The sequence below is a fragment of the Bipolaris victoriae genome, assembly GCF_000527765.1.
Source record: "Bipolaris victoriae FI3 unplaced genomic scaffold scaffold_15, whole genome shotgun sequence".
In the NCBI taxonomy this organism is placed as follows: domain Eukaryota; kingdom Fungi; phylum Ascomycota; class Dothideomycetes; order Pleosporales; family Pleosporaceae; genus Bipolaris; species Bipolaris victoriae.
In genome coordinates this window covers 115,462-142,476 of record NW_014575377.1, presented here as the reverse complement: position 1 = coordinate 142,476, position 27,015 = coordinate 115,462, and the positions used below count along the sequence as shown (strand labels likewise).

General features: G+C 51.8%; 12 protein-coding genes across 12 annotated transcripts; 4 read left to right on the top strand and 8 right to left on the bottom strand.

The window, feature by feature from the left end:
* Positions 1 to 425: 425 nt before the first annotated feature.
* COCVIDRAFT_23854 (hypothetical protein) lies at positions 426 to 3,587 on the top strand (the record flags this gene model as incomplete). The annotated part of the gene is made up of 5 exons (XM_014704385.1): positions 426 to 1,091; positions 1,140 to 1,607; positions 1,655 to 2,049; positions 2,104 to 2,140; positions 2,292 to 3,587. The coding sequence occupies 5 exons, from the start codon at positions 426 to 428 to the stop codon at positions 3,585 to 3,587; spliced, it is 2,862 nt and encodes a 953-aa protein (XP_014559871.1).
* Positions 3,588 to 3,917: 330 nt separating this feature from the next.
* On the bottom strand, positions 3,918 to 5,132 carry COCVIDRAFT_90704 (hypothetical protein; the record flags this gene model as incomplete). Its single annotated transcript, XM_014704446.1, has 1 exon — positions 3,918 to 5,132. The coding sequence occupies one exon, from the start codon at positions 5,130 to 5,132 to the stop codon at positions 3,918 to 3,920; it is 1,215 nt and encodes a 404-aa protein (XP_014559932.1).
* Positions 5,133 to 5,374: 242 nt separating this feature from the next.
* On the bottom strand, positions 5,375 to 6,206 carry COCVIDRAFT_90604 (hypothetical protein; the record flags this gene model as incomplete). Its single annotated transcript, XM_014704445.1, has 2 exons — positions 5,375 to 6,074; positions 6,148 to 6,206. 2 exons carry the CDS (start codon positions 6,204 to 6,206, stop codon positions 5,375 to 5,377), a joined length of 759 nt encoding a protein of 252 aa, XP_014559931.1.
* A 446-nt stretch (positions 6,207 to 6,652) lies between these two features.
* COCVIDRAFT_23851 (hypothetical protein) lies at positions 6,653 to 9,883 on the bottom strand (the record flags this gene model as incomplete). The annotated part of the gene is made up of 7 exons (XM_014704384.1): positions 6,653 to 7,809; positions 7,861 to 7,928; positions 7,983 to 8,256; positions 8,303 to 8,455; positions 8,504 to 9,433; positions 9,492 to 9,742; positions 9,804 to 9,883. The coding sequence occupies 7 exons, from the start codon at positions 9,881 to 9,883 to the stop codon at positions 6,653 to 6,655; spliced, it is 2,913 nt and encodes a 970-aa protein (XP_014559870.1).
* A 684-nt stretch (positions 9,884 to 10,567) lies between these two features.
* COCVIDRAFT_90708 (hypothetical protein) lies at positions 10,568 to 10,915 on the bottom strand (the record flags this gene model as incomplete). Its single annotated transcript, XM_014704444.1, has 1 exon — positions 10,568 to 10,915. A coding segment is annotated over one exon (348 nt), but the record flags the coding sequence as incomplete, so codon positions are not given.
* Positions 10,916 to 11,896: 981 nt separating this feature from the next.
* On the top strand, positions 11,897 to 12,445 carry COCVIDRAFT_90731 (hypothetical protein; the record flags this gene model as incomplete). The annotated part of the gene is made up of 1 exon (XM_014704443.1): positions 11,897 to 12,445. The coding sequence occupies one exon, from the start codon at positions 11,897 to 11,899 to the stop codon at positions 12,443 to 12,445; it is 549 nt and encodes a 182-aa protein (XP_014559929.1).
* A 135-nt stretch (positions 12,446 to 12,580) lies between these two features.
* On the bottom strand, positions 12,581 to 13,843 carry COCVIDRAFT_23849 (hypothetical protein; the record flags this gene model as incomplete). The annotated part of the gene is made up of 1 exon (XM_014704383.1): positions 12,581 to 13,843. The coding sequence occupies one exon, from the start codon at positions 13,841 to 13,843 to the stop codon at positions 12,581 to 12,583; it is 1,263 nt and encodes a 420-aa protein (XP_014559869.1).
* Positions 13,844 to 17,621: 3,778 nt separating this feature from the next.
* On the top strand, positions 17,622 to 17,792 carry COCVIDRAFT_90720 (hypothetical protein; the record flags this gene model as incomplete). Its single annotated transcript, XM_014704442.1, has 1 exon — positions 17,622 to 17,792. A coding segment is annotated over one exon (171 nt), but the record flags the coding sequence as incomplete, so codon positions are not given.
* A 1,296-nt stretch (positions 17,793 to 19,088) lies between these two features.
* COCVIDRAFT_23847 (hypothetical protein) lies at positions 19,089 to 20,900 on the bottom strand (the record flags this gene model as incomplete). Its single annotated transcript, XM_014704382.1, has 4 exons — positions 19,089 to 19,666; positions 19,724 to 19,752; positions 19,801 to 20,700; positions 20,755 to 20,900. The coding sequence occupies 4 exons, from the start codon at positions 20,898 to 20,900 to the stop codon at positions 19,089 to 19,091; spliced, it is 1,653 nt and encodes a 550-aa protein (XP_014559868.1).
* Positions 20,901 to 23,393: 2,493 nt separating this feature from the next.
* COCVIDRAFT_23846 (hypothetical protein) lies at positions 23,394 to 24,118 on the bottom strand (the record flags this gene model as incomplete). Its single annotated transcript, XM_014704381.1, has 5 exons — positions 23,394 to 23,568; positions 23,651 to 23,775; positions 23,855 to 23,878; positions 23,929 to 24,017; positions 24,076 to 24,118. The coding sequence occupies 5 exons, from the start codon at positions 24,116 to 24,118 to the stop codon at positions 23,394 to 23,396; spliced, it is 456 nt and encodes a 151-aa protein (XP_014559867.1).
* A 463-nt stretch (positions 24,119 to 24,581) lies between these two features.
* On the top strand, positions 24,582 to 25,000 carry COCVIDRAFT_13239 (hypothetical protein; the record flags this gene model as incomplete). Its single annotated transcript, XM_014704359.1, has 2 exons — positions 24,582 to 24,633; positions 24,681 to 25,000. 2 exons carry the CDS (start codon positions 24,582 to 24,584, stop codon positions 24,998 to 25,000), a joined length of 372 nt encoding a protein of 123 aa, XP_014559845.1.
* A 523-nt stretch (positions 25,001 to 25,523) lies between these two features.
* On the bottom strand, positions 25,524 to 26,568 carry COCVIDRAFT_13238 (hypothetical protein; the record flags this gene model as incomplete). The annotated part of the gene is made up of 2 exons (XM_014704358.1): positions 25,524 to 26,493; positions 26,543 to 26,568. 2 exons carry the CDS (start codon positions 26,566 to 26,568, stop codon positions 25,524 to 25,526), a joined length of 996 nt encoding a protein of 331 aa, XP_014559844.1.
* Positions 26,569 to 27,015: the final 447 nt, after the last annotated feature.

Here is a 27,015-nt window from a genome sequence, read left to right as displayed (position 1 = left end):
ACATCTCTTCGTTCGCAAGTGTAGTTCATCATCCATATTTCTCGGTCTTGGCGCGCCTGATTGATTGGCTGTCCTGGCAACAGCCGGACTTATACCTTCACCGTATTCTTGCAGCCGACCACAGTACTTCCTCAAAACAGCATCTTCTCCACTTCTACTTTTCCTCAGTATGTCTTATTTTTGCCCGTCTCTTGGTTTAAACTTTTCATTTGCGTTTGAACTTCGTGCGTTCGTCATGCTAAGCCCCGTTAGCACGCAGCAATCGCTCCAGCAGTGTCATTTGTACACGCACTAGGTGACGGTTGACCTCACTGCCAAGACCAAGCCTTCAACGTCCATGATTTACTACATAATCTTGAATCCACTTGAGTGCCGTTAAGACATATGATACTCTGGATATCGTTTGTACCAATACAGAAGCCAGCATGAAGCGTCTCGAATGTCCCCTGTGCGACTTCACCATTCTCTCAAAAGATGGCTACTTCCTTCAGCTGCATTTCGAGCAAGCTCATACCACCGACTCTCCCTTCATTATCCAAGATGATCCGGAGCCGTTGCGATCTTCATTACCACCCACGCCTGTATCGACGGGCAGCAACGACGAGCACGCGTCTTCCTCTTCCGACTCTTGCGATTCTGATTCTGACTCGGATTTGGACTCTGATGATTCTGACCAAGAAGAAAGAGCCATCAAAAGTCCCACCTCTGATTCTTACGAGCTTGTTTCTCCTTCTGACCCCGACGATCATATCGATTATCGCCGCGTAGAGGCTTTATCATTCGACGAGACTACCCCAAAATATCACTCTAAACGTTCATCCGCTACTATGCACAGCTCATCTTCCACCCATCGCTCACATAGGCGTCGTGCTACGAGCACATCCGTCGAGCACAACGCGAAAACAGACACGCGCGCTGCCTCGAAGAGGACCGACGGCCACAGCCGCAGATCAACCAAGCATGGTCCTCGACGCCGACGGAATACAAATGACAGTGATAAAACTACCATAAGCAGAAGTATCCTAGGGTTTAGCCCATTCACAAAGTCTCATAAGAATGCCAAGCCGCCATCTAAGAACGCCCGTCTTGACGTAAGTCTATTGCCACTCACTGCAATACTTTTTGACTAACTATGTTAGAAATCTGACCTAGGTGAGTATGCTTTTGAAGAGCGCATGCCAGAATGGCTCCACAGGCAGCTTAGTGCCGGCCCCGAGATCACCCTGGTCAATCGCATTGGACGGGACGGTCGCCTCATCAAACATGAGCAGGTGCAAAATGAGACGCCAGGCATCATACCTATTCTTGCACAGCTGTCCGCCTTAGACCGCACGGTACAGCAGGCATATTATTGTCACCCTTCTACCATTCACGTTGGAAAAACACCCCATGAGGGTGGCTTCTGTGGTTACCGCAACATTCACATGCTTCTCTCCTACATTCAAGGTGCTAAAGCACAGGGTCACGAAGAATTTCCTGGTCGATTGCCAACCATCTTGAAGGTGCAGGACCTCATAGAGGAAGCCTGGGATAACGGAATCAACTCGATCGGCCGTGTCCAGACCGGTGGCATTCGCAACACAAGAAAGTACATTGGTACTCCAGAGGTATGCACTTCCACGTCACTTCGAGGCTATTTCTGACACCCTTACAGGCGCAAGCATTTTTCCTCAACGCAGAGATCAATTGCGCCGTAGAAGTGTTCTTCACCACAGAAGATCGCAAGACCTTGGCCCACAGAACACTTCTTACTGCCGTAGAGCGATATTTTGCCCAAGCAGCCACTGACGATGGCTCCACTGTATGCAAGACCCTACTACCGCCTATTTATCTCCAGCAGCCAGGTCACTCCCTTACAATTGTTGGATTCGAACGCCACTATGATGGCACTTGCCACTTAGTCGTCTTTGATCCCATGTACCATACCACACCCGCCATGCATAAGTTGCTCGGACGTAAGAATATCAAAACTGCTCGGCCCGAAGTTCTCCATAACTATCGACGCGGCTCTCGTAAGCTTAGAAAGTTTAAGGCTTTTGAAATCTTGATGTGAGCGTTTTATCTTTGATCGTCAATGATCAGCCGCGTACTGACTGATTACAGGCTCACGGCAACACCACCTTTGTTCCCCGCTTGGGATGTATGAGCTTCCACCCCAGCCCTTTTTGTCATTTGTATAGATATTCAGCATATTTTACCGAAATATTTCATATTGATTCATGCCATACAACCACGCTCACAACCTTCTTCCAATTTCTTGAAATTACCTGCGCTAAATGTACATTTTGTAGGTTCTTCGCCAATTTCCTGATTGTCGCTTTGTATACGTCTTTTTTCGTGCTCGCAGCCTTGGATACGATGTCTACCCTGAGGATCATTTTCTCCCGACCTTTCCGTGGCAGCAGTACGGTGGACTATGGTCTTGTGACGATGCTCGTTTTGCCAGAGCAGAGCCTATGGACGCCCTCACTTCTCAAGCTCTTCGGCGTATCACAGGCCTTGGAAGCTCTTTTGATTCTAGCAATGGTAGCAGTCCTAGAAGCCCCACTAGCTTCTTTACTTGCAGTTCTTCTCCACACACGCTAGCCACTGAGTACGATGGCCTTCCATCATGGGGATTTGCACTCGACGGTACTGCGAACAGCTTCATCAACTCATCGCAGCCTACCGGAAGCGGTGCAGTTTTCAATATGGGACCTGTCAGCACCGTCTTGCCACAGCCAACGGCAGTGAAACCATACCTCTCACTCTTGACAGAAGTCGGCAGAAGATATCCAGGCTTTCCTACACCCCTTTCCCCTACCACAAGCGCAAAGGATCTATTCCCCTCTCCAACTTCCAACCCCAGCATCATGTCCGGAACACCCCGTATCCTCAGCTCCGCCATAACCCCCGCTAGCCCCATGAGCATCGACGGATCCGAAATGTGCGGACCCTCCCACCGCTGCGAATCCCACAGCTACGACCACTACGCCCCCCACCTCGACTCCATCGACCGCATCCTCAACAAACAAGTCCACAGTCTCCCTCGCACCCCATCCGCTTCCCATCACAGTATCGCAAGTCCCCCGCTCAGTAGCACCTCACACTACACATCCCCCGGCATCCCACCCATCCACTTCCCCAACAATCCCCCTCCCCCATCCATCCCCATAGCAAACGGCACAGAATACGAAACCCCATCCCCCCTCTCCCCCTCCGGAACCCGCCTCTCCTACACCTCCAACCGCAACGTCTCATCCGGCCTCCTCGCCGTGCCACCCCTCTCCGAGCACCAAGTCGCCGAATACCGCTTCTGGCGCCCCTGTGGCCGCCGTAACTGCGGGTTTGGCTGTGGAGGACGCGATGTCGGCGAGGTGGCGGCTGCGAAGAGGTTGTTCAAGGATGTGGAGGATGTCATGGTTGAGGAGGAGGAGGAGGAGGAGGGGAGTAAGAGGGTCAGGAGTGGAGGTGGTAAGGATGGGGTTGGGTGCGATGACCAAGGGGAGGAAGCGGGCAAGTCGAGTGTTTGGGCTGGACGAAGGTTGGTTACTGATTGGAGTAGTTTTTTGAAGGATTGTGAGAGGGAGGGTGTTGCGTCGGTTTGACAGTTAGTGCTTGTCTGATTTGGGGGGGAGTTGAGTCCACTTTATCGTTTGTGTAGGGGTTTAGGATAGGGATTGGTCTTGGTAATTCATTGTTCTCTTTCTTTCTTTCTTTCTTCCTCGACTCGACTTTTAGGCATAATTGTCCTTCACAACGATCAAAACATGAATAAATTTCCATATTTGAATGATATTCCAGAAAAAGGGTATCAAATTGTGACCTTTCATCAACGCCAAAACTAATGCTTACAAATGCTACATAGCACACACACCCTTCTTTTTTTGTCATCTCCGCCACACATCTGGATGCAAATACTCTGTAAGGGAACAAGTCTAATCGCTATCACTGCCATAGTCCACCAACGGCCCCGCCGCAGGCGCCGGTCTCTTATTCGACGGCGCAGCCTTGAACCCCTTAAGCGCCGCCAGGGTACTACCAGACAAAATACCGCTGTTCTGCTGTTGCTGTTGCGTGGCACCGGTGTCGAGTCCCGGATTCATATCTTGATATGTGTTATCCCCGGCCTCAATCGCCATTCTGTCGCTTGCACCACCCGCTTGGAGTTGCTTGGCTGCTTCCCACTCGCCCTTTTCCTTTGCATACCACACATCATCTGGTGCCTCGTAGCCCTGGAGTCCAAAGCTACCTTCGACTTTGCGCCGCTTCTTGCCCTCCGGGTCTCTGCCTTCGAGCTCGGCCACGTACGCCGCAGGTAGCGCCTTTCTAATTGCCTCTGCAGCCTGTTCCTCGATGCGTCTGGCCTCGCGCTTGGCAGCCTGGGGGTTGGGATCGACGGTTGCCCAGCGGACATTGAGGATCTCGTTGTGGTCGAAAGACTGGTGGTCCATTGCTTCTTTTGCAAACTGGCTGTTTGCCTCGTTCATGTATGTGACGAAAGCTACACCACGCGCTGTTAGGACACGCGTCCGTTCAATCTCGCCCCATTCCTGCATGTGCCGTGCGACAACTTCTTCGATGTCGTCAGTTGGGTGGATGCGCCCAATGTACAGGGTACGGTTTTGGCGCTGAAAGGTTCCTACACCGCCCATGTCATCGCGGTAGTCGGCATGCTTGTCGCGCCCGAAGCAGTCGACGTTGCTAGGGAAAATGTCCGTTACTGTGGGCAGGCGGTGCAGGTATTCGCAATCTACTCCTTTGGGACAAGTGCCGCGCGCGAAGAAGAGACAAAAGTACGCGCCGGGTGTCTTGTCGGCCTTTGTGTAGCCGCTGTCTCTTGCTATGTTGCAGCGACCTTGCGCGGGAGTCTGAGAGAGGTATTTGTCTTCACGGTCACCGCCCGACCACTTGTTGTACCAGACATTGTAGATTGTGCCTGTTTGCGGGGTTTCCTGGGTCTTTATTTCCGCAGGGTCGATCTGAGGGCGGGCAGGTCGTCGTTTGCGCCGGATGATCTTCTTGACTTTCTTGCCTTCGGCATTTGTTGTAATGATAGTTTGTTCGGTCGTGTGAACGAGTTCGTTTGATGCGGATGGTTCGAGAGATTTATCAGTCGCGAGCGACGTTTGTGCGGGTTGTGTATCTGTCATGGCTGTGGCGATGTCAAGGTTGTCGTAGTAAGGGAAAGATGTCGCGACGGAACTTTCGATAGGACGAGGCGCTAGTGCAGGTCGCAGATCAACGTGCACGTGATAGCGTAGCTTCACTGCCTCGCTCTCCCATTGGACAATCATGAGCATCGCTTTTGTATTCCAAAGATCAGTCACCAGATGTGTTTGTTGTTTTATGTTTCTTCCAAATTCACTTACTCGAATCTCCTATCGCCAAAACCTCATTTACTGGTAGTACTACTCATCTTAACTGCCCCATCAATCTCCACCACAGCACCATTGACATACCTCGCCCCATCTCCAAACAAAAACGCCACAACATCCGCCACCTCCTCCGGCGTCCCCAATCTCTCCAGCGCATTTCCATTCCGCATCCTCTCCACCGCCTCTCCACCCTTCACAATGCCCGCATTTGACGGCGTATCAATGTACCCCGGCGCCACGCAATTGACTCTGATGCCCCTGGGCCCAAACTCGAGCGCATGCGACTTGGACATGCCAATAAGCCCAAACTTGGTAGTACAGTATACAGACTGCAGAGCTGAGCCGCGGACGCCACTAATGCTCGAGACGTTGACGATTGCCGAACCGCGCTCAAGGTGAGGTAGACATGCTTGTGTGACGAGGAAGACGCCCTTGAGGTTTGTATTTACCAACTTGTCCCAGTACTCTTCGCTCGTGTCTTCGACTTTCATACTGGTTGGGTTCACGCCTGCACAGTTGAATACATAGTTCAGGCCTCCTAGTTGCTTGACCGTATTGTTGACAAAGCTTTCCACATCCTCCTTCTTGCTGACATCGACTTTCTGGGTGTAGCAGGGCGTGCTACTTTCTGAAGCGACGACTTCAAGGTTGGATTGATTGATGTCGCAGAGGGAGATTGAAGCGCCGAGGGAGGAGAGCTTCAGAGCTGTTGCGCGACTAGTGTGATTTCAGCACAAGGCTATCGTCGAGACTTGTATGAGACAATCGGGAGGAGGGGTCGAAAGCGTACCCAATGCCACTGCCCGCTCCTGTGATAAGAGCAACTTTTCCCTCAAATTCTTTTGTCATGGTAACGGAGAGAGATTTGTTTAGTAAATTCAAGTTCCGGTTAGGGCGCGTGTCAGGCTATAGTCGCTATTGTACATGTGCAAAGGCATGCTGCACATGATAATGCTCCTGTAATGATGTTATCTCGGGAAAAGGTGGGGGTGACGTCGGATACCATCCGCATGACTCGCGCAGGCAATGCATGCATCTCAGCAAATCACTGGACAAGTCTACGTCGCATATACATATGTAAATGTTGAATTTGGGTATAAGCATGCTAGGATGGCACATAACAGTCATCCCGCATTCGAAAAGGCCATTTCTCCGTTCAGTCCGCTCAGCAGTGTATCACCTGTCAAGAACACCGTGCAATGCGATTCTGCAACCAAGGAATAACCAAATGCAACAACATAAATCGTACAGACTGGGAACATTAGGGCTCTCTTTGTTTGTAAAGGCCGCAGCAATCAAGACTTCTGATCGTCTGTTTTTCCTCCCTTCTTGACGACGGCTCGCGATCGAGTCCGTGAGCCACCCCGGTTTGTCGTCTCACGCTCGCTTTCACCATCTGTATCTTGATCTTGCCTCTCCGCATCTGGAGGGTTGAAAACTTCTTTTACTTCATCGTCTCCCTTTTCTTTACCGCTTTCACGCGAACTTTGCTGGCCGTTTGGTCTGTTGTCATGCCTTGCACTGCCCCCGCCATCAAGTACAAGTGATCGCACCTTGCGCACCAAATCGTCCACCTTGAACGGCTTTGAGATGACGTCATCCATACCAGCGTCACGCATGCTTTGCGTTTGTGCTTCTCTCACGTTCGCCGATACGCCTAAGATATGACTGTATCCCGCCTTGCCTTCCTCTTGCAGCTGCCTAATTTCCTGGGTTGCGGCGTTGCCATCTTTGATGGGCATTTCCTGATCCATGAGAATAACATCAAAATAGTTTCTGTCATCTGGACCATTCTGTGCCTGGAGGCCACGCTCGGCAACCGCATCAATGGCTTCCTGACCGTTGTTTGCTGTGAAGACTTGGAAGCCTCGGGACTGGAGTTGACGACGAAGGACTTTCTGGTTGATCAAATTGTCCTCTACAAGAAGGAGAGTGTGATTTTCCTCAGTGCGTGGATCGCTTTGTGACCGCGATATTTCGTGGGCGCCCTCTTCTTGTCTTGATGTCTCTCCTCTGCGAAGATCTGGCAATGTCCTTTCAATGTGCGGTTTTTCTGTCGAGATGTCCTTGACGGCCGATGCAGTTTCGTCGTAACGCCGATCTGCGCTCGATTCTGGGTGTGCCTCTGATCTCTCTTCCACAGGCGGGTCTTTGAGCGAGGGGTTCATCTCTTCTGCGTCTACTCCAGAATGGCTAGACAATGTTTTCGCCTCCGGACGCTCATTCGTTTGCTCTTTAATACGCTGGAGAGTCGAGTTGCTTCGGCTATAGCTGGGGCGAGTCGGCTTCAAGCTAGCGTTCTCCGACTTTTCTGAATTGCTCCGGGATTGGATAGGCGGCCGTCCCGGATCACTTCCTCCGACTGAACGACGCACTTTGAAGAAGAACCCAAATGTCGATCCTTCCCCTTCTTTTGAGCTTACGCCTATGTCGCCGCCATGTAGAGTGCATACTGAATGATCTTAGTAAATGAAAAGTTGGACATGCGGTGTAGCTTGCTTACACTTGCGCGATATGAACAATCCAAGACCGGAGCCTCCGTAGTTTTCCTGTGTTTTAGGTGTTGCTTGCCTGGTGGATGCTTAGTAAGGCGAAACTGGGGGTGATGAAGAAAATTGCTTATACCTAAATCGCTCGAACAACTTGGCTTGGCCTTCTCTGCTAATGCCTATGCCAGTATCCTTGACGGCAACCATTAAGTACATGGCGTCTCCAGAGCCCCATTCTGATGTCATGGTCGAATCCAGATGAAATGCTTCTTTCTGTTCGCTAAAGTAAACGACGTTGGGAGGATATGACGTGGGTCGTTTTACTGATGCGCCCATGGACACAGTTATGTTTCTTTTGCCCTTCTTCCTCGAGGTGAACTTTATGGCATTAGTGATCAGATTTACCAGAACTAAAAACTGTTAGCTCCATACTGAACACGACCCGACACTTCATACCTTGCTTCATGCGGTTGAGATCAGCAACAACAGTGTCTACTTGCTGCTCTTCAAATGAAACATCCATGGCGTAATGGAAATCGATATTCTTAGCTTTGAACTCGGAGTGGAAGACGCGGAGCGCTTGAGAGAATTCCCACTTTGGCCTTGTTTCTATGAGGGTTCAGTGATTGATGCAATATGACTGTGCTGGAGACTCACCACGAGGAACCAAAGATAGCATCATAGAATCTAGCTTAGAGAATGACAAGATGTCATCTACTAGGGTGTTTTGGTGCGAGACGCATAGTAGAATAGTGTCGGCGGCATCTAAAATATCGGCTATTTGATCGCGGATTTCATCGCGGCCAGCGCCAATCTCCTTCGTCACCTCCTTGACCTCTTCAGCGAGATGGAGGACGGCAGAGAGCGGATTGCGGATCTCGTGCGAAACCATGTCTATGAACCTTTCTTGCTGTTCCTTACGCTCCCTTGCCTCATTGGCAGCTTTCTCTTGGGTCAGCTGGGCCTGCTTGATATCGGTAATGTCGATGATGGCGCTAATGTAACCAGCATCGGACTCATCGCTCAAGGGCTTCAACAAGAACATTCTCCATTGCTCACCCTCCATGTGGACGGGCTCGGCAACGTCACACCTAAATTCTATCTGCAACTCTGTTCGGCTCTCAAATGCATTGCGATAGGCTGTCATGACGTCCTCATAGTCGTCTGGATGTATGCTATCTGGCCAAGAACGGAATTCGTTACTTCCCTTGTTGGTGGTAAGCCTGAAGAAGCCGTCATTGACAAACACGGCCTCGGCATCCTTGTCGAGGATTGCCAGGCCGTTGGGCAGCAGTTCTGCAAATCGCTGGAACATGTTTGTCTGCATTGAGTCGGCCTGCTTTGAGTCGGATTTCTTCTGCTCGGAGTCCCTCCCTGCCTGCTGTGACTTGGTTTTCTTTAGCTGGTGCCCTTGATTTTGCCGCGCAAGCTCGTCCAAGCCTTCAATAGGCATGTAACGGTCGGTTCTTTGATTGTCGAGCAGTTGGGCCAAGACGCCTTGACGAGTTCCATCTTCATCGAGTATAGTACTGAGGACGAGCTGCTGGTCTCGGTCTTCCGACAGGGATGCTAGGAAATACCTGGCGGCTAGGCGAAAGGGTCAGTGTGAGAAGGGGCGATTGCAAGGCTACGGTATGATGCTTACCTACCTTGACCGTCCGCCCTCTGAGCACTGTTTTCAGCGACGCCAACGCCTCATGTTCGTAGGTGTCGTGGGCATTGGATGCCTGGCCATCGAGACCACCCCGCGCGGTTTCCCAAGCGAGATTGTGTATAACTGTTAGGTCTTTACCCCAGAAAACAGCCGAGCAGTGGGGCATAGGCAGCACGCATGTGTTGACGAGACATTTGAGGGAGGCTGGCCACGACTCGCGCGGGCCAATTGAAGATTTGGACCTGGAGGGCGTTAACCACGGCGCGCGATGAAGGAGCGAATGGGGCCGCGGTGAGTGCTCACCAGTCTTTGTGGGATAGATTCTCTTCATTCAGGTCGAAGACGGGCAGGCCTGTGGCAGATAGCTTGTCAAGGTTCTCCATGGCGCCTCCGCGGGCGAAGAGTTGGGTAAGATTTCAGGCGGAGGAAACTGGTGCAGCGAGGCTTGTTCAGAGACTGGAGGTGCGCGTGACGTCATAGCAGGGCAGGACAGCCAACATGACCCTACGAAGGCATGTCTGTCAAGACGACGAGCAAGACACTGTGAGGTTGAGTCGCGGAGGAGAGGGCCGAGGGACAGGGTGCACGAGTTGCAGGAATCGATGCGGTCTAGGCCAGCTCATCGCTTGCCATGTTCCCTCTTTTCCATGCGCTACCGATGTTGGCATGACATGGATCGAGTGATGAATTGGTCGTGATCGGCGATTCGACGAGGCACGTCATGGTGAAGGCGACTAATTCGAGCACGGCATGTCTCGCACTAGGTGTGCGCCCTCGTGTGTATAGTCATATACACAGGTGTCTCGGTCGCGGGGTTGGGCCAGGCTGGCGTCGCCTTTGTCCGTCAATATGCGCCTACGGCAGCAACAGAGAGGCCCCGGTCCTGTGTAGAAACCTAGTTCAGCGGCCATGGCCGTCACAAGCAGTGCCTCCGTCGCCATGCCGCATGCATCATGCATCTACTAGATATCTGATCTGACAACGTCGGCGGGGGACATGGCTCATCTCGCCTGCTGGGGGCACAAGTACTGTTAGTGCGAACGTCATTCCCTGCTTCACCAAGCACGCTACAGGCACCAGGGACCGCCTCCACCAAAAAGGGAACTGGGCGGGCTTCCCATTGCCATGATTTTATGGTTTCGGAGTGGTGCAGGCAAAAGTCCCGGAGAATCGCGTGACCGGAAATATTTTCCTGGGGCCTGAGGTAGCGGGCAAGACAGGGTTTCTGCGAACATGTCAATGCCAAGCCCGTGCAAGCTCGATGACATACCATACCATTGGCTATCGCTGATGCTACCAAACTCTCGAATGCAACAATCCTGCCTCGGTTCAGGCCCTGCATGACTTTGCCTGAGGCTTTTTGTCGCCCTGGCCTTGGATATTAACACTGTCTTCACGGTTCCTGTCCATCGAGGCCATTAGCGTCTTGGCCTCGTCTAGCTTGAGCCTTTGTCTGCCCTTCTCGGAGCGGAAGCCAGGACAGACTCCCTGCTATCGATAACACTCGCATGTATATATATATATATATATATATACGAATATATGGCTAGGTCCAACGGTTTCGGCCCTTATCCGGAAGATGGAGAGGCTCTGGAAGCACATGCATAATCTGTTCCTAGGCGACTTCGGCAGCGCACAACCAACGGGCGGTATGGCGGAAGGAAACCTTGTGTATAAATGTATACAAGCCCATCACGGTCGCGTCTGCACAGATTCAGCAAGGGTGGGATGGGATAGGCACGTCTGTAAAGAGTAGAGGAAACGGCTTGTTCTTGTGCAAAAGGTAAGAGGGAACGGAAGCATGATAACACGGCCCCAGAGTTTATCTGGAAGTCAAATTTTTCGCACAGCCCTTCCTATCACATCAGTCAGTAGGACCGTATTGACAGTGGTGAATTGCTCCGGCCGTACGGGTGGGTTCTCTTGAGGCTAATAGAGTCGAATCGGCACAAACAACCCGAGCCAAAGACGCTGTAAGTTCTGGCCGATGGCTGACCCGGACAATCATGCTGGATACGGCTTCATAGTTTTCGTGTTGTCAACAAAATGCAGCTCTATACACAAGGTTTCATGTCGGTGTACAAAGCAAGAGTGGGAGTGAACGTTGGTTGGTGACAGCGAGGCCGACAAGTGTTCTCACGCCAGGCACGTGTCAAGGAGTGGGGGAGCTTGGGGCTGAAATGGCGGAACGACCCGACCGCCGGCGTAGTTACTTTATACGCGCTGCTTTCCGTTAGCCGCTTGACTCGTATGTTTCACGCTCCGTCGTCTCCTATCTCTTTGTTTCAATTGGTACATAATCCGCAATTTCTGGTTATATGTCAAGACTCCCTACCTATAATTTCCTTACAAAAAAATCAACCACCACAAAACATATCCGCAAATCCTCTATCAAAATGCTCGGCGCACTACCCCTGCCTACACGCAACCTAGCTGAACTCGCAAAAGAGGAAAAGGGCTTCACCTTCAACCACTTCACGTGCGAGCATGCCTGGGTCATTGGAAACATTCTTCGAAACGCTCTCCGCACCGCCGAGTGCCCTGCCCTCATCCACATAGCTCTCTCGACCCAAACCCTCTTCCATGCGCCAAGCCTCCCTGGCATAATGCCCGATCACGAGAAATGGGTCGAGAGAAAACGCAACACAGTGCTCAGATGGGGTCACTCGACATGGTACATGGGCTGCCAATTCGACGACGACTATAAAAAGTTTGCCGAATACCATGCCATGAGTGGAGATGAATGGTCCAAATACACCATCGAAGGAGGCGGATATCCAGTTTTCGTAAAAGGAGTCGAAGGCGTTGTTGGCGCAATTACAATTGCAGGCACGGACATCTCAACCGTACAGGCGCATAGCATTGTTGTTAAAGCGGTAGAAGAGTACAAGGAACTGAGAGATGGGTTTCGAAGTCCCATGAGGCCCGCCACCACCGCCAAATGACTATATGAATTAGGCAGAGGTCAAGGGCTAGGTATTCATTTGTCGCCCAACGACGCTTCCAGAGAGAGCAGAGGGACGAAGAACTGAATCATGCGGGTTCGAATTTGGTCCTTTACTTGATTCGCAATTCGCAGGCTACAATACAGAAGCCGTGGCAGAGTTGCCCACCGACCGAAACCCGAATCGCCCTCCTACCGCATCAAAGGCTATCGAATAGCGGAACAACAAGTTTCTCCCGGTGTTGATATAGGGCAAGTGATTGGGTATCTGAGGGAAAACATAATTGGGCTCAATGGCTGATTTCTCGCCAACGGTGAACGAGCAAGTCATGGCTGGCTGCTCAAGGGATGGAAAGCCAACGGTGATCTTGGTACCTGGCTTCACGCGCTTCACCATCTTCGCATGGCCGTTTGGGTTGGGATTGGGAATGACGATGGTTGGCATCGAAACGCCTTTCTCCGTTCTGATATACATCTGCGCTATGCCAGTGTCGACAAGCACATTACCACAATTCCTTCCCTCGCCATTGACGCTGAAGCACATGCTTGCCATCGCCCAGTCCCTGCTATCCTCTGCCCAGGTCAAACCAGGCTCCAGCTGGGTAAAAGCAAACTCTCGGATTGCTGTTGGTGTCAAACCAACTTGGACACCTTCACGTGATACAATATATCCAGCGTGCATCGTCCCACGCTGAATAGACTGTCCATCAATGGTGCAGAGGTTTAAGAGCGGGTTGACACGAGGTGTTGCAAAGGGCATACCATCCTTTAGGCTGTTTCTTCCGAAACCAATGCCCATGTAGGTGATTTGCGATGTGTCCCGTTCTACGGCTTGCTCACCCTGTGGACCTGTTGGACACTCGAACCGGTCAACCAGGGGATCATACCAAGGGCATCTCCAGCTCTTGTCAACAACGAGCACAGGGACCTTTGCAGTCGCGTATGAGCCACCCTCACCAGTAAAGTTCATGGCTAGCTCCACCAGTCGGCCAACATAGAGGATCTTACTGCTCGTAAAGAAGTGGTGTGCTGGCGTGCCCGCGGTCGATGGTATGTTGGGTAGTATTGGAGCTCCTATCAAAGTCCCGGTTGATCCAGTGTCTACAGGCATGTGGATATCAACGCCCTCGACGGTACACATGACTTGCGGGACATGTTGGGGGCTGAACTCGAAGATAAAGGGAATGAAAATGGAATGGTTGCTTGGTGATATCTCCGTGTCCTCTATGTCCATTGTAATGTTGTTGATGTACATTGTAAAAAGAATGAGGCTGGTAATCAAGCCAATGATGCGCCAGAAGAGTGTTGAACTCTTCAGTCTCCCTTGTGTAGGTGTTGAAGGTGTGGGTGTCGACAACAAGGGTGGTGCCGAACGTGTTATATAGTCGTCGGGCTTCATGTCTGTTTATAGGTGCGGAGAAGGCGTGCATCCGCTGGCATAAGCCACACGGATAACGCCAGGTTCGTGTCTATACCGTTTCCGAGGTATTGGCGAAGCAACTCGAGTGGAGTCAAGCACAATGCAGATGCCAAATCATCGGCAGATGAAATAAGCACTGTGGTAGTGCCCCGACGTGACGTCCGCGTAATGTGCAGACAGCGGCCCTTCCCCGCAATACCCGAAACTCGATGCGATCTGCTACTAGTCAGGCACAACATCTTTCTTCATTTCCCAAGTCAGCGCACCTCACCCAATGACGAAAGTCTCAATGGATACCAACCGGCTTCTCTCCACTCCACTACTCAAGACGATGTACCAGCCGTTGATCGTCACGTGTGCGGCTGCACAACATGGCCGGGGTATTAGCTTAGCCACTGTTCAGGCCTGCAGCTAAAGGCAGCCGCCCACTTTCATAGACACGTCCAAGCTGTACATGTACAGCCCGAATAGGAGAAGACTCGAAACTAGACATGGTTTTTGGCGACTCAGGCAATTGCACGTATCGGCCTTGACGCGCCTCTCGTCCCAACCCGACTTTCGCACGCCTCTTGCGCCCAAATACTGCTCCCTCACCGCCAAAACGATACAGCGCAAAACGAAGCAGAGCATGTAGCCAGCATGGGGCGCTCACCATCTCGATCCAGCGACGGCGGCGAGTCCGCGCAGCACGCCCGTGTCGAGCCACGCCTTCTCAAGGCAGTCGAGGACCAAAAGCATGACGATGCCATTGCCATCATCGAACAGGCCAAAGCGAATGCGCAACCCGTCGACCACCTCTTGCGCATCGCGTTGATGCGCGCAGCCGAGCGCGGAAACATATTCATCACCGAGTATCTGCTGAGAAGTGGTGCTAAACCCGATGGTGCGCCGGGAGGAAGGGTGTCGCCCTTGTTCAAGGCAGTTGAGAAGAACCACGTCGGAATTGTGCAACTACTGTTGAAATTCGGGGGAAACGTCGACGCACAAGATAAGCAGGGGAGAACGGTGCTCATGATGGCGGCTTGGAAAAATCACTTTCACATCATGCATGAATTGCTGCGGTGTGGCGCAGATGTCAACCGCAAGGACAGCACTGGGCGCAATGTGTTGCATAATCTGGCAGCCGACAAGCACTGTAATTGGGGACGCGACGTTATAGCCGAGCTTCTCAAACAAAATATCGCCATTGACGGACCAGACGGTCAGGATGACCAGAAGCGCAGTCCACTGCACTGGGCAGCAAGTACGGGGAAAAAAGAGTTGTGCGAATTGCTACTCAGGCGACCGCGACTACCCAGAGCAAACGTCAACGCAATGGAAATCAGGCAGAAGACGGCGCTCCATCTCGCAATTGCACATGGAAGAGACGATATTATCGAGCTGTTGATCAATCATGGCGCGGACATCATGGCCAAGAGCGACGGATCCTGGACTCCTTTGCACAATGCTTGTGAGCAGGGAAACGTCAAGGTGGTGAGGATGCTGTTGGCTGTTGGAGCGAACATCAATGCAAAGCTCTTGAACGGAAAGACTCCCTTGCACGTAGCAGCCCAAGCTGGACATTTGGACGTAGTCAACTGTCTTCTGGAGCGAAACGACGTGAAGCGAGCTGCAAAGGATGCTTTTGGTATTACGCCATTCTTGTGGGCCGCCCAGAGTAAGAAGCCCGCACGCAAAGACATCATCAACCGATTGGCACCACACAACCAGATTGAGGCGCTGAGCGAAGATGCGCTGGGTGCTACCAATGGATTCCACGCCACGATTGTCGATTTTGGCAATTTTCACAACGAGAACAGAGTATCACGCAAGACAGTCTTTGAGTTGTTGTACAGCCGCGATCCGATCAACCCTAGGAAACCTGCAGTCAGTGTTCTGCCCAAAGATTCCAAAGGAACAAACTTCAGGTGGATACACCTGCCAGCAAACAACATGGCCTGGGTGGAGGCATTGCTGACTAAAGCATTCATCGAGGAAGGAGCCACCGACGTTGAGGGATTCAAGGCGCTGGAACGGTCCTTTAGTCACCAACACCGTGGACAACAAGTACACTCGCATTTCATGAGACCATTGTGCCAGAGCACGCCACGTGCTCCAAAGAATCATGATGAATCAGACCTTTCTGATGGTGGTGACCCAGGGGTTCCGCATATCACCGTTAGTAATGGCCTGGGCTTAGCTATTGACCCAGCAGTCGCCATGCAAGACTCAACCTCGTCGCACTTTCCCAAGACACCTGCACGGACAGGTACAGCCAGCACAGAACAAACGGATTGGACTGCCGGGACGGGCCCGAGCCATGCGGGTAATAAAGAAGTAAAAGGAAAAACAAAAGAGAAGACGAAGAAGGCGCAAAAATGGGGCGGGGCGAAGCCGGCCGGCAAGCGGACTGGCGGCACAGAAACACCTACCAGAGGACCCGAACACTACGCAAAAAGAACTCACACAAGCTCTTCTCTCACTCTCAGCGGCCACCTCAAATCACCTGGCAGTCCTGGACGTAAAGACCCAACGACGGTGGCGAAGGGCAACATATTTGTCTTTATGCCATATCTGCACTTTGAGTCTGACCGCCGGCGTCAGGAAATGCAGGCTGCGATTAGGAAAACACAGATCATCAAGGGTTACGAGAAGAGTGATGGACGAGCTAATAGGCCACCCCCTCCACGCGCAAAAACGTACGATGAGATGCTACTACGAGCTCATCTGACCTCTTCGCAAATTTCACTGCATGTACGGCGTACATTAGATCAGTTCTTCTACCACAACATCGACACACAGTCTCGTGATCGTGATCAAGTTGTTTACCGGTATCAGTGCAAGTCGAATGACCCTCAGCATGTGGATCCGAAGATTTTCATGGTTGATCAATTATGGATGTGGACATTAGGTAAGGACTTGATTGTGACCGCTTTTCCTCAGCGATGGCAGCAACCTAGGAACGACCCGCTCAATGTTCTCGATGGTATCATCGAAGACATCAACAACAAGGCCAGAGATCCGGTTCGTAATGTGTACGATCTGGCTATGATCATCTCTGGAAGGTGCAGTGGAGTCTTTGACCGTCACCGTACTGGTGACGAGGACTACCAGTTTCTTGATATGTTCGAATCCAGCATAGGCGACGCTACTGAAATGGAGACAATTCTGTTCAAAGAGTTCAATACAGCTTCTGCGCAAGCATCGGCATGGCTACAACACCACCGTCGGCCCAACCGTTTCTCACGTCATCTTGAGGCAGAGGGAAGACAAAGAGAGCACAATCGGCGACATGTGCCGCATCACTCCCATTCACACGCTTTGGCCGACCCTCCGATCCGCGAGGAAGAATTTGACTATGATGATAGCGACCGATCACCTGCCCACGCTCCCCTATTTGTCGACAAGCTACTGGACATTGGTGCCGAGACAGACCTTTTGGCTGAGATCAAGGATATTCGCGATGAACTGAACATGATTTCCAAAGTACTGGAAGATCAGCGTAGCGTACTTCCTGACATGGAAGCCAGTATCACAGACATTTATCGAGAGGAGCACAAAAGTCAGCAGGATATAAAGAAGCGGTCTAAGGATCTCCTCAAGACAATCGACATCCACCTCAAAGATCTTGATCGTATGAACAGGCAAGCCAAGCGCATCTATGATTCAATCACCGACCTGCTCGACCTGAAGCAGAAACACGCCAACGCTTTCGAAGCGCGTTTCGCTCGCGATCAAGCCGCAGGAACTGCACGTCAAAGCCAGACAATCATGGTCTTCACCATTGTCACAATCATCTTCCTTCCCCTCTCCTTTATCGCCGCCCTGTTCACCATCAACATCCAAGAATTCCCCCACTCGCCTGGCAGCAACGAGCCCTCACTCCCCTTTTCCTATGTCGGCAAATACATGTTCGGCATCGGCCTCGCAATCTCCATCCCCTTCATAGCCATCGCCCTCTCCTTTGACGCAATCGGCGACTTCTTCCGCGAAGTCAAACGCAGATTCCGCGATCGAAAAACGAAGGCCCAGCGCGCCCGTGTAGAGCACAATGATATGCTTACAGACCCTTATGCCGGCATCGAGAGACTCGACTACGGCGATGCGCTCGATACCCGTACTATCGAGGAGGCCCTCAGCCGCAGCCGTAATCGTAGCCCAGCCTACCGCCCCGACGGACGCCGCAGTATCGAGAGCTACCTCAGTAGTGCGCGTGCGAACAGGTGGAACGACGGCGGCTCCTTGCTTCCCGTCACCAGTCGCAGCACTACTGCCCGGAGCGGCGCCAAAGGCGGCATGACCGTCCTAAATGGCCTAGATGGCGCCACGAGTCTGAATCAGCGCCTCAGTGTTGATAGAGCGGAGAGACAGGCCCCCATTGAGCGCATCAGTACCGGCTTTAGGATGAGGAATAGTGGTGACTTTCAACGTTGAGTCATTTGCTTTGTTGTGACGCAAGCCTGTTATATATTGGTACATACTCAAGGTTGTTTGAGATTTTAATGATTCTCTTTTTTTCGTTGTTATTGTTCTAGATACCCTTACCCTTAGTTATATACTTATGTCCTTGTATGAATATGAAAAAAAAAGCAACGTACACGATTTTACACACGAAACTATGGATTCGCCAATCCCATTTACCCCCTCCCCCCCCCTTCTGTCCAACTAAAAATATATCACGCAATATACTTCTTCACTACGGAAAATCACTAATGGCTACCCCTTTACCTTTATTCCTGGCAGCATAAAACTCCGATTCTTAATTCCGAAAGTAATGATTATCAGCTGATACATTACTTATGTATATACAAACCGGCGGCTAAATTCCCCCTCCCCAAGCCCATGGCCCCCCACAAAAGAAAAAAAACGGTCGGCGAATATTCTTTAGTGCAAACGCGCCTTTGTTTGACGGAATACGATATCTCGATCTTGATCTAACCATATAAGAAACTTAGTACGAGTAGAACCTTTTCACCTTCACCTTCACCGGATAACAACAAGTGTACTATATAAGCAGTAGTTTAGAAACTTTACAGCGTGTAATTAAGATAGTTCTCATAAGTAACTCTAGCCAAAAAAAAACATTTAACTTGTTCCGAAATGCACAAGGGTAAGATCTGATAAATAACCGACAATGAGGACCACCGATCGCTTTTTTAAAAAAGACTAATCCCGCCCAGTACTAGATGTCATTTCTCTTTCTTTCTTTCTTTCTTTCTTTCTTTCTTTCCCGGTACTACCGACCCTATGGACCAAGTAGTAATGCCGCAATAGCATCAACACAGGCATAAAACCTCTGGCACACATCCGGTTGCGCCAGATATGCCGACGTCTTCTCCTTGATGATATCCTCATGGCTCCATTCCTCCAGCGGAACATCTTCAAGGCCTGTGACATCGAAGCGGAAATACTTCATCCAGTTGCGTTCGATGAGAGCAGCGTGATCGGCTTCGAAGCGTTCGCCCCAGCCGCGAGCTTCGGCCTTGCGGTCTTCGACGCTATTTGCCATTTCGGGGATTTCGCGGCTGCGGTCGAGGCCGACGCCTGTGCCGACCGAGACGATGATCATCATGTCGTTTGCGTAGCGGAAGAGCTTGCGGCATTCGTAGAGGATGTCGCGGACGGGGTTGTTCTTGGTGGTGCCGTGGTCGACTAGGCCTTTTTCTATTACGAAGCGTTGTGGCACAGCTTTTTCGGATTGGATGTATCTTGGGGCTGCTGAAGTGGCTTTCATTGTTTGCCATATAGGCATGTCTGGTTCCAGATCTGGGCCTGTGATGCGCCGTGTTTGGTATGAACGTATTAGTGCTGCTCGGTTGGTGCCTGGTTATTATCAGTACGATCACTACACGAAAGAGAGCATACTACTAGAGTACGTACCGATATCCATTTGTGTTGTAATGGCAAATCTGCATATAGCGTTAGACATTGTATAGAAAGACAAAAACGCTGCTTACACATCGCCCGAATCCGGTCGTCCGTCGAGCAGAATCTCGTCTGGGTTGCCCAGCTCCTGTCGGACAACACTCTTGATCGCATCTTCCAGCGCACTATCATCAACACTTCGTACTTGTGCATGGGGATCCAAGTACTTGAAATAATCCCTCTTGTTTGCAAAGACCTGCTTCGCAATCTGCTTATAGGCTTCCCTAGCTCGGTGGGCCTGCATCCGAAGCCGGCACAGCATAATGGCTATAATTCCTCCCAGAGAGCATCCTCCCGTCAAGTCAAAGATTTGGTGGCTGTCTAAGCGCTGCCCGACTTTGACACAGATTGCATTAACAAGTGATTCGACCAAGAGTAAGGCAGACAGTCCTCTGATACCGTCACCGTCGATTGAGAGTAGGATCTTAGTTTCTCTGGTGCGTGAAAGAATTGTCTGGGCTGGTAGTACTGGTTTTGATGATGGATCCCGAAGCGTAGGATCACATGGAACTTCTGCATGTTGAGGAGGTGACGGGTGGCCATTTGCATGGCTGTTGTGTATCGGAGCCAGCGGAACAAAGTTTGGAGGACCAGCAGGAGCCTGATTTGCACCATTCTGTACTACAGACCGACTTCCATAGGGAGATGCATAACTAGTGGAAGTGTTTGGTAATGGAGGCGTACTGTGGTCGCGTGGCGACGCTGAAACGGCATGCTCAGCCACAGTGGACGGCGAAGGGGTCACCAGATCAGCCACAGGTTGCTTGATTAGTACTGGTGGAGGTTGACTGTGAGGATAGGCTGAAGTCAGTGGTGGCGGACCCGTTGAAGGAGGTGGAGACGGCCACGGAGAATATTTGGAATATGGATCCCGAGCGAGTCGCGTCTCGGCTTCCTCAGCAACGCGTCGAATGTCTGGATCCCGAGCCTTGCTGGGCCATATTAGCATGAGCGGGCGAGGATAATGTTTGTGAGGCGCGACATACTACTTGACATAGCTAATGTCCCAGGGCTCCCAGCGGCCAGAGAGGAGAAACTGTATCGAGGAAGGATATGCGGGGTCGTGGAAGTAGTGTGTGCCCTCTACGGGAGAGTATCGGACACAGCTAAAGTCCACCAGAGCCCACGACATTCCGCTGGTCTTGTTACTTGTATGGCGACTAGGCTTCTGTAGCGTCAATTAATCAGAATTGAGGTAACAAACGACCTTGTTCTGAGCTCAACGAGAGTAGCGGTGGGCCGACAGCATGCCCGATAAAGATGCAGTAAGACACTAGCTGCCGGTGAGTGCTGGGCGGTTGATCAGGACGAGACAGCCACAAAGAGGGCGTAAGTAGGACCAATCAGGCAGAGTCAAGCGGCGCGCGTACAAGGTTTGTGCAGTGCCAGCCCATTGAACGGTACGTAAGGGCATGGGTAGTGTATCTGCGACAATGCGGCCGCGTTTGACCGGGCAGATAGGCTGGGCGATGGCACTCGGCAAATGGCGTGGTTAATGACATTGCGAAGCCGGGGCGGAGGTGATGGCCAGCTCATCCCTGCCTGGGCCTTTGCCGGGTCATGGCCGAGAGGCGGCCTTGAGATGTTGCCAGGTTGGGCAGCCGGATACAGCCGCGGTGGATGATTGATTCGGACGACTGATGGCATTTGCTGTGTAGTAGAGTAGCAGACGGACCAAGGCTGGTAGCCTAGTGAGTTGGCGGCGTTGACAAGGGGCCACGCCCCCGCGGCCCGTAGCCGTACCGGTTGTTCGGTTAGCCGCCCCTCATGACCACTGTGCTGTCCTCTGGTGCTGCTGCTCTGCCTTCGATCTCGCACACCGCATGCCAGCCTTGAGATCTGTCTTTATTTAGTCGCTATATACTTACCTTTTGGGCACGCACGACAGAAGACGTGGCAGTGATCGACTACCGCCCCAGAATGGTCACGTGACGCCCTCAGCGCATCTCCGCGGCTAATCTTCCAGCCTGCATAATCCTCACTTGTTGCTGTGCACGACTTGCACGTACGCATCTGGTATTCCGGCTACGACTGTATGCTACAAAAGCATGGACATAGTCCACTTGGCAGTTTCCAAACACCCTGCCACGCCAAACCCCGTAACGAGGTCGTGGGATGCTTGGCGCTGCTTGACTACAATTGCGCAATGATGGGGCCCAGGGCAGGCCAGGACCAATCGCGTTACTTGGCTATTTCAACCGCAGACTGTTCGTGATGGAGTCATGTCCACCACCGTACGAGAACCCGGCCCCCGGACTGTAAACGCCGTATGCGTTGGCGCACTCACTTCAAGAGCAGTAAGAGCCAGGAAGCGTTTCGACTTTCCCGATCGCGGATATGCTGCTGTATCAAATTGACGATGAGGCTCAAGAAAACAAGATCTTGCCCCTGCTGTAGCTTGGAAAGGAATATTGGTTGCCGGAAGTATTGCAGGCGGGAGGAAGGATTGCCGAAAGGAGCAACCAAAATGAGTTGGATGCCTGGTTGAATGCGATTCAGCTATCCAAGTTTTATCATCTTACCAGACAACCATGACGCTACATCATACGACAACTCCCTAGCCACCTGTGGGGGAAAAACGGTCTTTTACACTTTCGCCCAATCACGACTCCAAGGTATCGGGTGACTCTCGTCCTAGCCAAAGCTCAGAGAGAAGCAGGTGAGACAGGAAAGCAAGCCGACTTCCGCCAAACACACAGTCAGTGTCAAGTACAGGTCTGAGAGGTCGGTTGTGGTTCCGAGCTATAACATTTGGGTAACATTTAAAGACCCAGAAGAAGCGGGGAGCTTAACAATAAGGTAGTCTTGCGACACGTCTCCATTTGAGGACACATCCGACGCCAACAAAGGCATCTTATGCGATACAACTGGTGGTATTTAAACCAAGGGCTGGTAAGTCCCTATACACTCTTGCTCATCAAGTAGTTCCTGTTCCTTGTACGCAGACCAGTCAACGTATACCGATCCAACACTGGAAGATACCGTGGCTTTTATGCCGATCAATGTACTCATGTAAGCCCTAGTTGGCCTAGCGAGTAATACCTCAGGACTCTATATCCACAGTGCATGTGGTGTCAGTACGCGCTTGAGAGTTGGGTGTATAATTTTTCATCACAATGCGGACTCAAAGCGCGGTTCTGCATCCCGTATACCGTTTGTACACGTACAGGTGCACTCATGCAGGTGGCATATGCAGTTAGTGGAGCGCGTTGGCTTTGTGTCCACGTTCATGGTGTGAGAGCAGCGGGCGGATAGATATAAGAAAATCCAGTCGGTACAAGGTACTAGTAGTAAGCAAAGGAATGCGTCAGACACAAAGCCAATCGCCCAGAAACTTTTGTGTCCAGTAAGAGAAGCGTTTCACTTGCTGAGCTTTAAAGCCGCGCTCTAATCGACCTGTAAGCTTACACCTCATGTGAAACAAATGCGTAACAACGCCCAACTTTGGTTTTCGAAGCATATTCATTTCTCGCCGAGTCAATTCGCTATGAAGACTCTAGCTTAGTTTGTTCATGCAGCCCATGCTCATTTCATATCATGAGCTCCGAATCCCACAGAAGATGAACCGAATGAAGTTGAACTCCGAACCAATTCACATGCAGCACATTTTCCAGCCACTCATAATCTATGCCTTCTCAGCAGCAGCGGCCTTGGCCTTGACACCCCTGGGCTTTGATGGCTTGTCAGCCTTGACGGGCTTCTGGCTCTTGCGGATGGCAGAGGCCCTGGCGACGGCGTCCTTGCGGAGGTCGGGGCGGTAGTTGCGCTTGGTGGTGGCGTTGACAATGGCAGAGTAGGTCCTAGAGCCGTCAGCAAAACTCCCAGGGTATCCCCAGGTATCCTCATGTTCGGCTACCGGGGTAATGGTTCGAAGAGACGTACTTGCGGGTGGACTTGCTGGGGCCGAAGGTGGTGGTCTGGATGGCGGATGCGGGTTGGTGGTGCTTGTCGGCCTTCTTGGTGAGAAGAGTGACACCACCCTCCTTGCCGGGGATGACACCAATAGCCTGATTCACATTATCAACACCGTCTTCTGGGTTATCTGCTGTTCGCGCTTCGCGTAACCGAAGATCGTGGTGGGCGTACCTTGTTGGCGATTGAGCCCTCGTTCTGCGCAAAGTTAGCAAAACACGGCCCAAAATCCGAAACTGACTGCATACCTTGCGGCTGTAAAGGTTCCTCAGGTTAAGAGGATCGCGCGAGAACTGGACGCCATTTGCCCTCTTGACGAGCGTAGAGCTGCGTCCCTCTGCCAACTGTCAACGCCTATTCCTCCATCTTTCGTATACCAGTTTCTGTTCACTCACTGGTAATCTCCCAGGCAAGGTCGTGCGAGATAGTGGTGGCCATTGTGTCTGTATGGAATGTGGATACGGACGATGTCAATGAAAGTTCGCCAATATTGAAAGGTAGGGCCTCGTCTGCATTTCCGCATGCGCTTAGTGCGTGTTTCGGGGATGGATCAACATAGGCGCCGACGCTGACGCTACTGCCAAGCAGCGGAGCGGAAGTGACGACGCATGAGCGTGAGGCGCAGCCTAAGGTTCAGGCCGTGACAGCCGAAACGTCTTGTCCGCGACTCCGTTGTCACGCATCACCGTCGTCCGGGATAACCGCATCTATGTCCCTGCCTGTGGCGTGAAGACCCCGCGTCTCCGCATTACCCTCATAGCCCATCACACATCCGTTTCCTTTGTTCTTTGTCATCTCTCTCACATCGCGTTCCTTGCAGATCGATAGAGCATACTCGTAACCATCCGCTCTGTCGCATACACCACAATCCCATCACCAAATCACAAGTACCATCGCCAATATGGAGTACCTATTCTACTCGGTCTGCTTCTTTGTCCTGGCCCTTGCAACAGGTACTTTCTTCGCATCCCACCTCACTGCTGGTACTAACACCCCACAGCCGCATACTTCACACGGCACCGTTGGATCCACGTCCTACCCATCCCTGAACCCATCTACTCGCGCCTACCAACCTCCTTCCGCGACGATATCGAAGCAGGTCTATCGTCATCAGCATTTGACCTCAGTGGCAATGTAGAATCTGGCGACTCGCGCCAAGGCCTAGATGACGCGGGGAAGAAGGAGGTCATGCGCATCATGAAGCGACAAGGCGTCGACTTTGACGAGGCGCGCAGAATATACATGCAGGATCGATTCAAGAAGAACAACATTGGAGCCGACGGTATCCCCCGCGATCCAAAGTTTGTCAGCTTCTCGTAATAATGGGCAAGGACGTGGAATGGGGGCGATGCATCACAGGACTATCTCGTACATCATTTCTTTTGTTTTAAGTCTCAGTTTGACAAGTTACTGCTTTTCATTTGTTGCCTCGAGTGGGCTAGTTATATGCGGCTTGGGATGAGCAGACGTACGTGGATCTGCGCATATGGGTTTAAGCGCCTAGTGTCTTTGCTTTCTTTCATTTCCGTCTCGTGTTCCTTCTCTTCTACTGACTTTTACAGTGTTTCCTCAATTAGATCTTCATATGTCTCTGCGCGAGAATTATGCTACTGTGTACCTTGCTTTCTACATGTGACTTTGTGCTCCAACGTCGGAGTAGCGTCCAGGGATCGACACCGGGACGAACTATATCGCATGCTAGTGGTATGGCTGTAGGCTAAACTTATTACTGATCCCTAGTACGTGCCTGAAGCATCTATGGTGGACGCGCCGAGGGCGCAATGCCTCTGTATGCAGCAATAGGCCTGTTGCTGCCTGTTCTTACACCCGATCATTACTGTATCTACCTAGGCGCTTGTGCATAACCTGGAGGGCCTCCAAAACCGGGCGGAGGGGCCCCAAAGCCTGGTGGTGGAGCTGCAAATCCCGGAGGGGGAGGGAAGAAGTTGGTTGGGGCACCGCTCGGTGGGCGAGCAGGCAGACCCGTTGGAGGAGGAGGGAGTGACGGGTGGCCGATGGGAGCAGCAGAGGGTGGTCTGCCATAACCTGCGGGTCCGTTGGGTACAAAGCCAGGAGGTCCGCTCGGTGGTCCATATCCTCCTGGCCCGCTTGGCGCGCCTGGTACACCTCTTCCATCTACAGGCATAGCTGGTCCCGTTGGAGCAGCGCCTGGAGGAAGCTGGAAAAGATGTGCTGGCAGAGGCTGAACAGCAGGCGCAACTCCGTGAGCCTTGGCTTGTTTAGCAAGCATACGCTCGGCTTCGTCTCCATGTCGCTCGCCCTTGCCATCTTTCTTATACGCGTACTGAACTGTGATCTGTTTGGACATGATGTATTGGTTGTGCATGCTGGCTATGGCCGCATCCGAGGACTCGAAATCGCCGTAGGAGATGAAACCGTAGCCTTTCGACGCGGTCGTGACTTCATCGCGCGCAACCTTTGGCGCATTCACCAGTGGTCCGAATCGACTGAATGTGTCGTACAGAGTCTTCTCGTCTACACCTGGATCAAGATTGCCAACGAACAGCTCTGCGCCAATCTCGACATTCTTTTGCTTATCTGCAGATGCCTTGTTCACACGTATCCGGCTTCCATAAAGGGCAACATTGTTGAGAATTTTAGAAGCATAGTCGGCTTCAGCTTCTGTGTGGAACTCGACGAAGCCGAAACTTTGGTGCTGCCCATTGACACGATCGACTGGCATATTCACATTACGTACACGGCCGGTGTTGAGCATCAGCTCGTGAAGGATGCGAGGTGTGACGCGCTCATGGAGATTACCGACGTATACGGTGGCTTCTTTGTTCTGCTCCCTGTATATTGATCAGGACATGATAGTTGTTATTGATTTCGAATACGTACCAGTGACGGGCGCTTGGAGCCGACATGGCTGGAATTTAGCGAAGTGAGCGTCAAAAATCGGATATCTCAGATCGCACCACGTTCTTCGTGTGTCTGACACTGTTGGCTGAGCGCGAGGGATGTCGTGGCGTGTTGAAGGTGGAGTTGAACATGGCTGAAAGATCTCGGAGCTCGACAGTCCAGTCCTGCGCTAGTCCATATGTGGTTAATTTCGCCCAAGTCTCCGGCCCGTGCATGGACCCCAAGATTTTGAGCTTTGCGCATCATCGCAATCACGCCCACCAAGCCCGCCGTCACCCATTCCGTCACCCATTCTGACTCGCCCAAATCGACAGTCGACCACACAGCAATCATGTATCAACTATCGGAAGAGTCCAAGGTAAGCTACAACTCGTAGAGACAGACACAGGAGACACACATTGACCGTCCATTAGGAGCGCATTGCCCGCATCATCGATGTCTCCCGTGTCGCT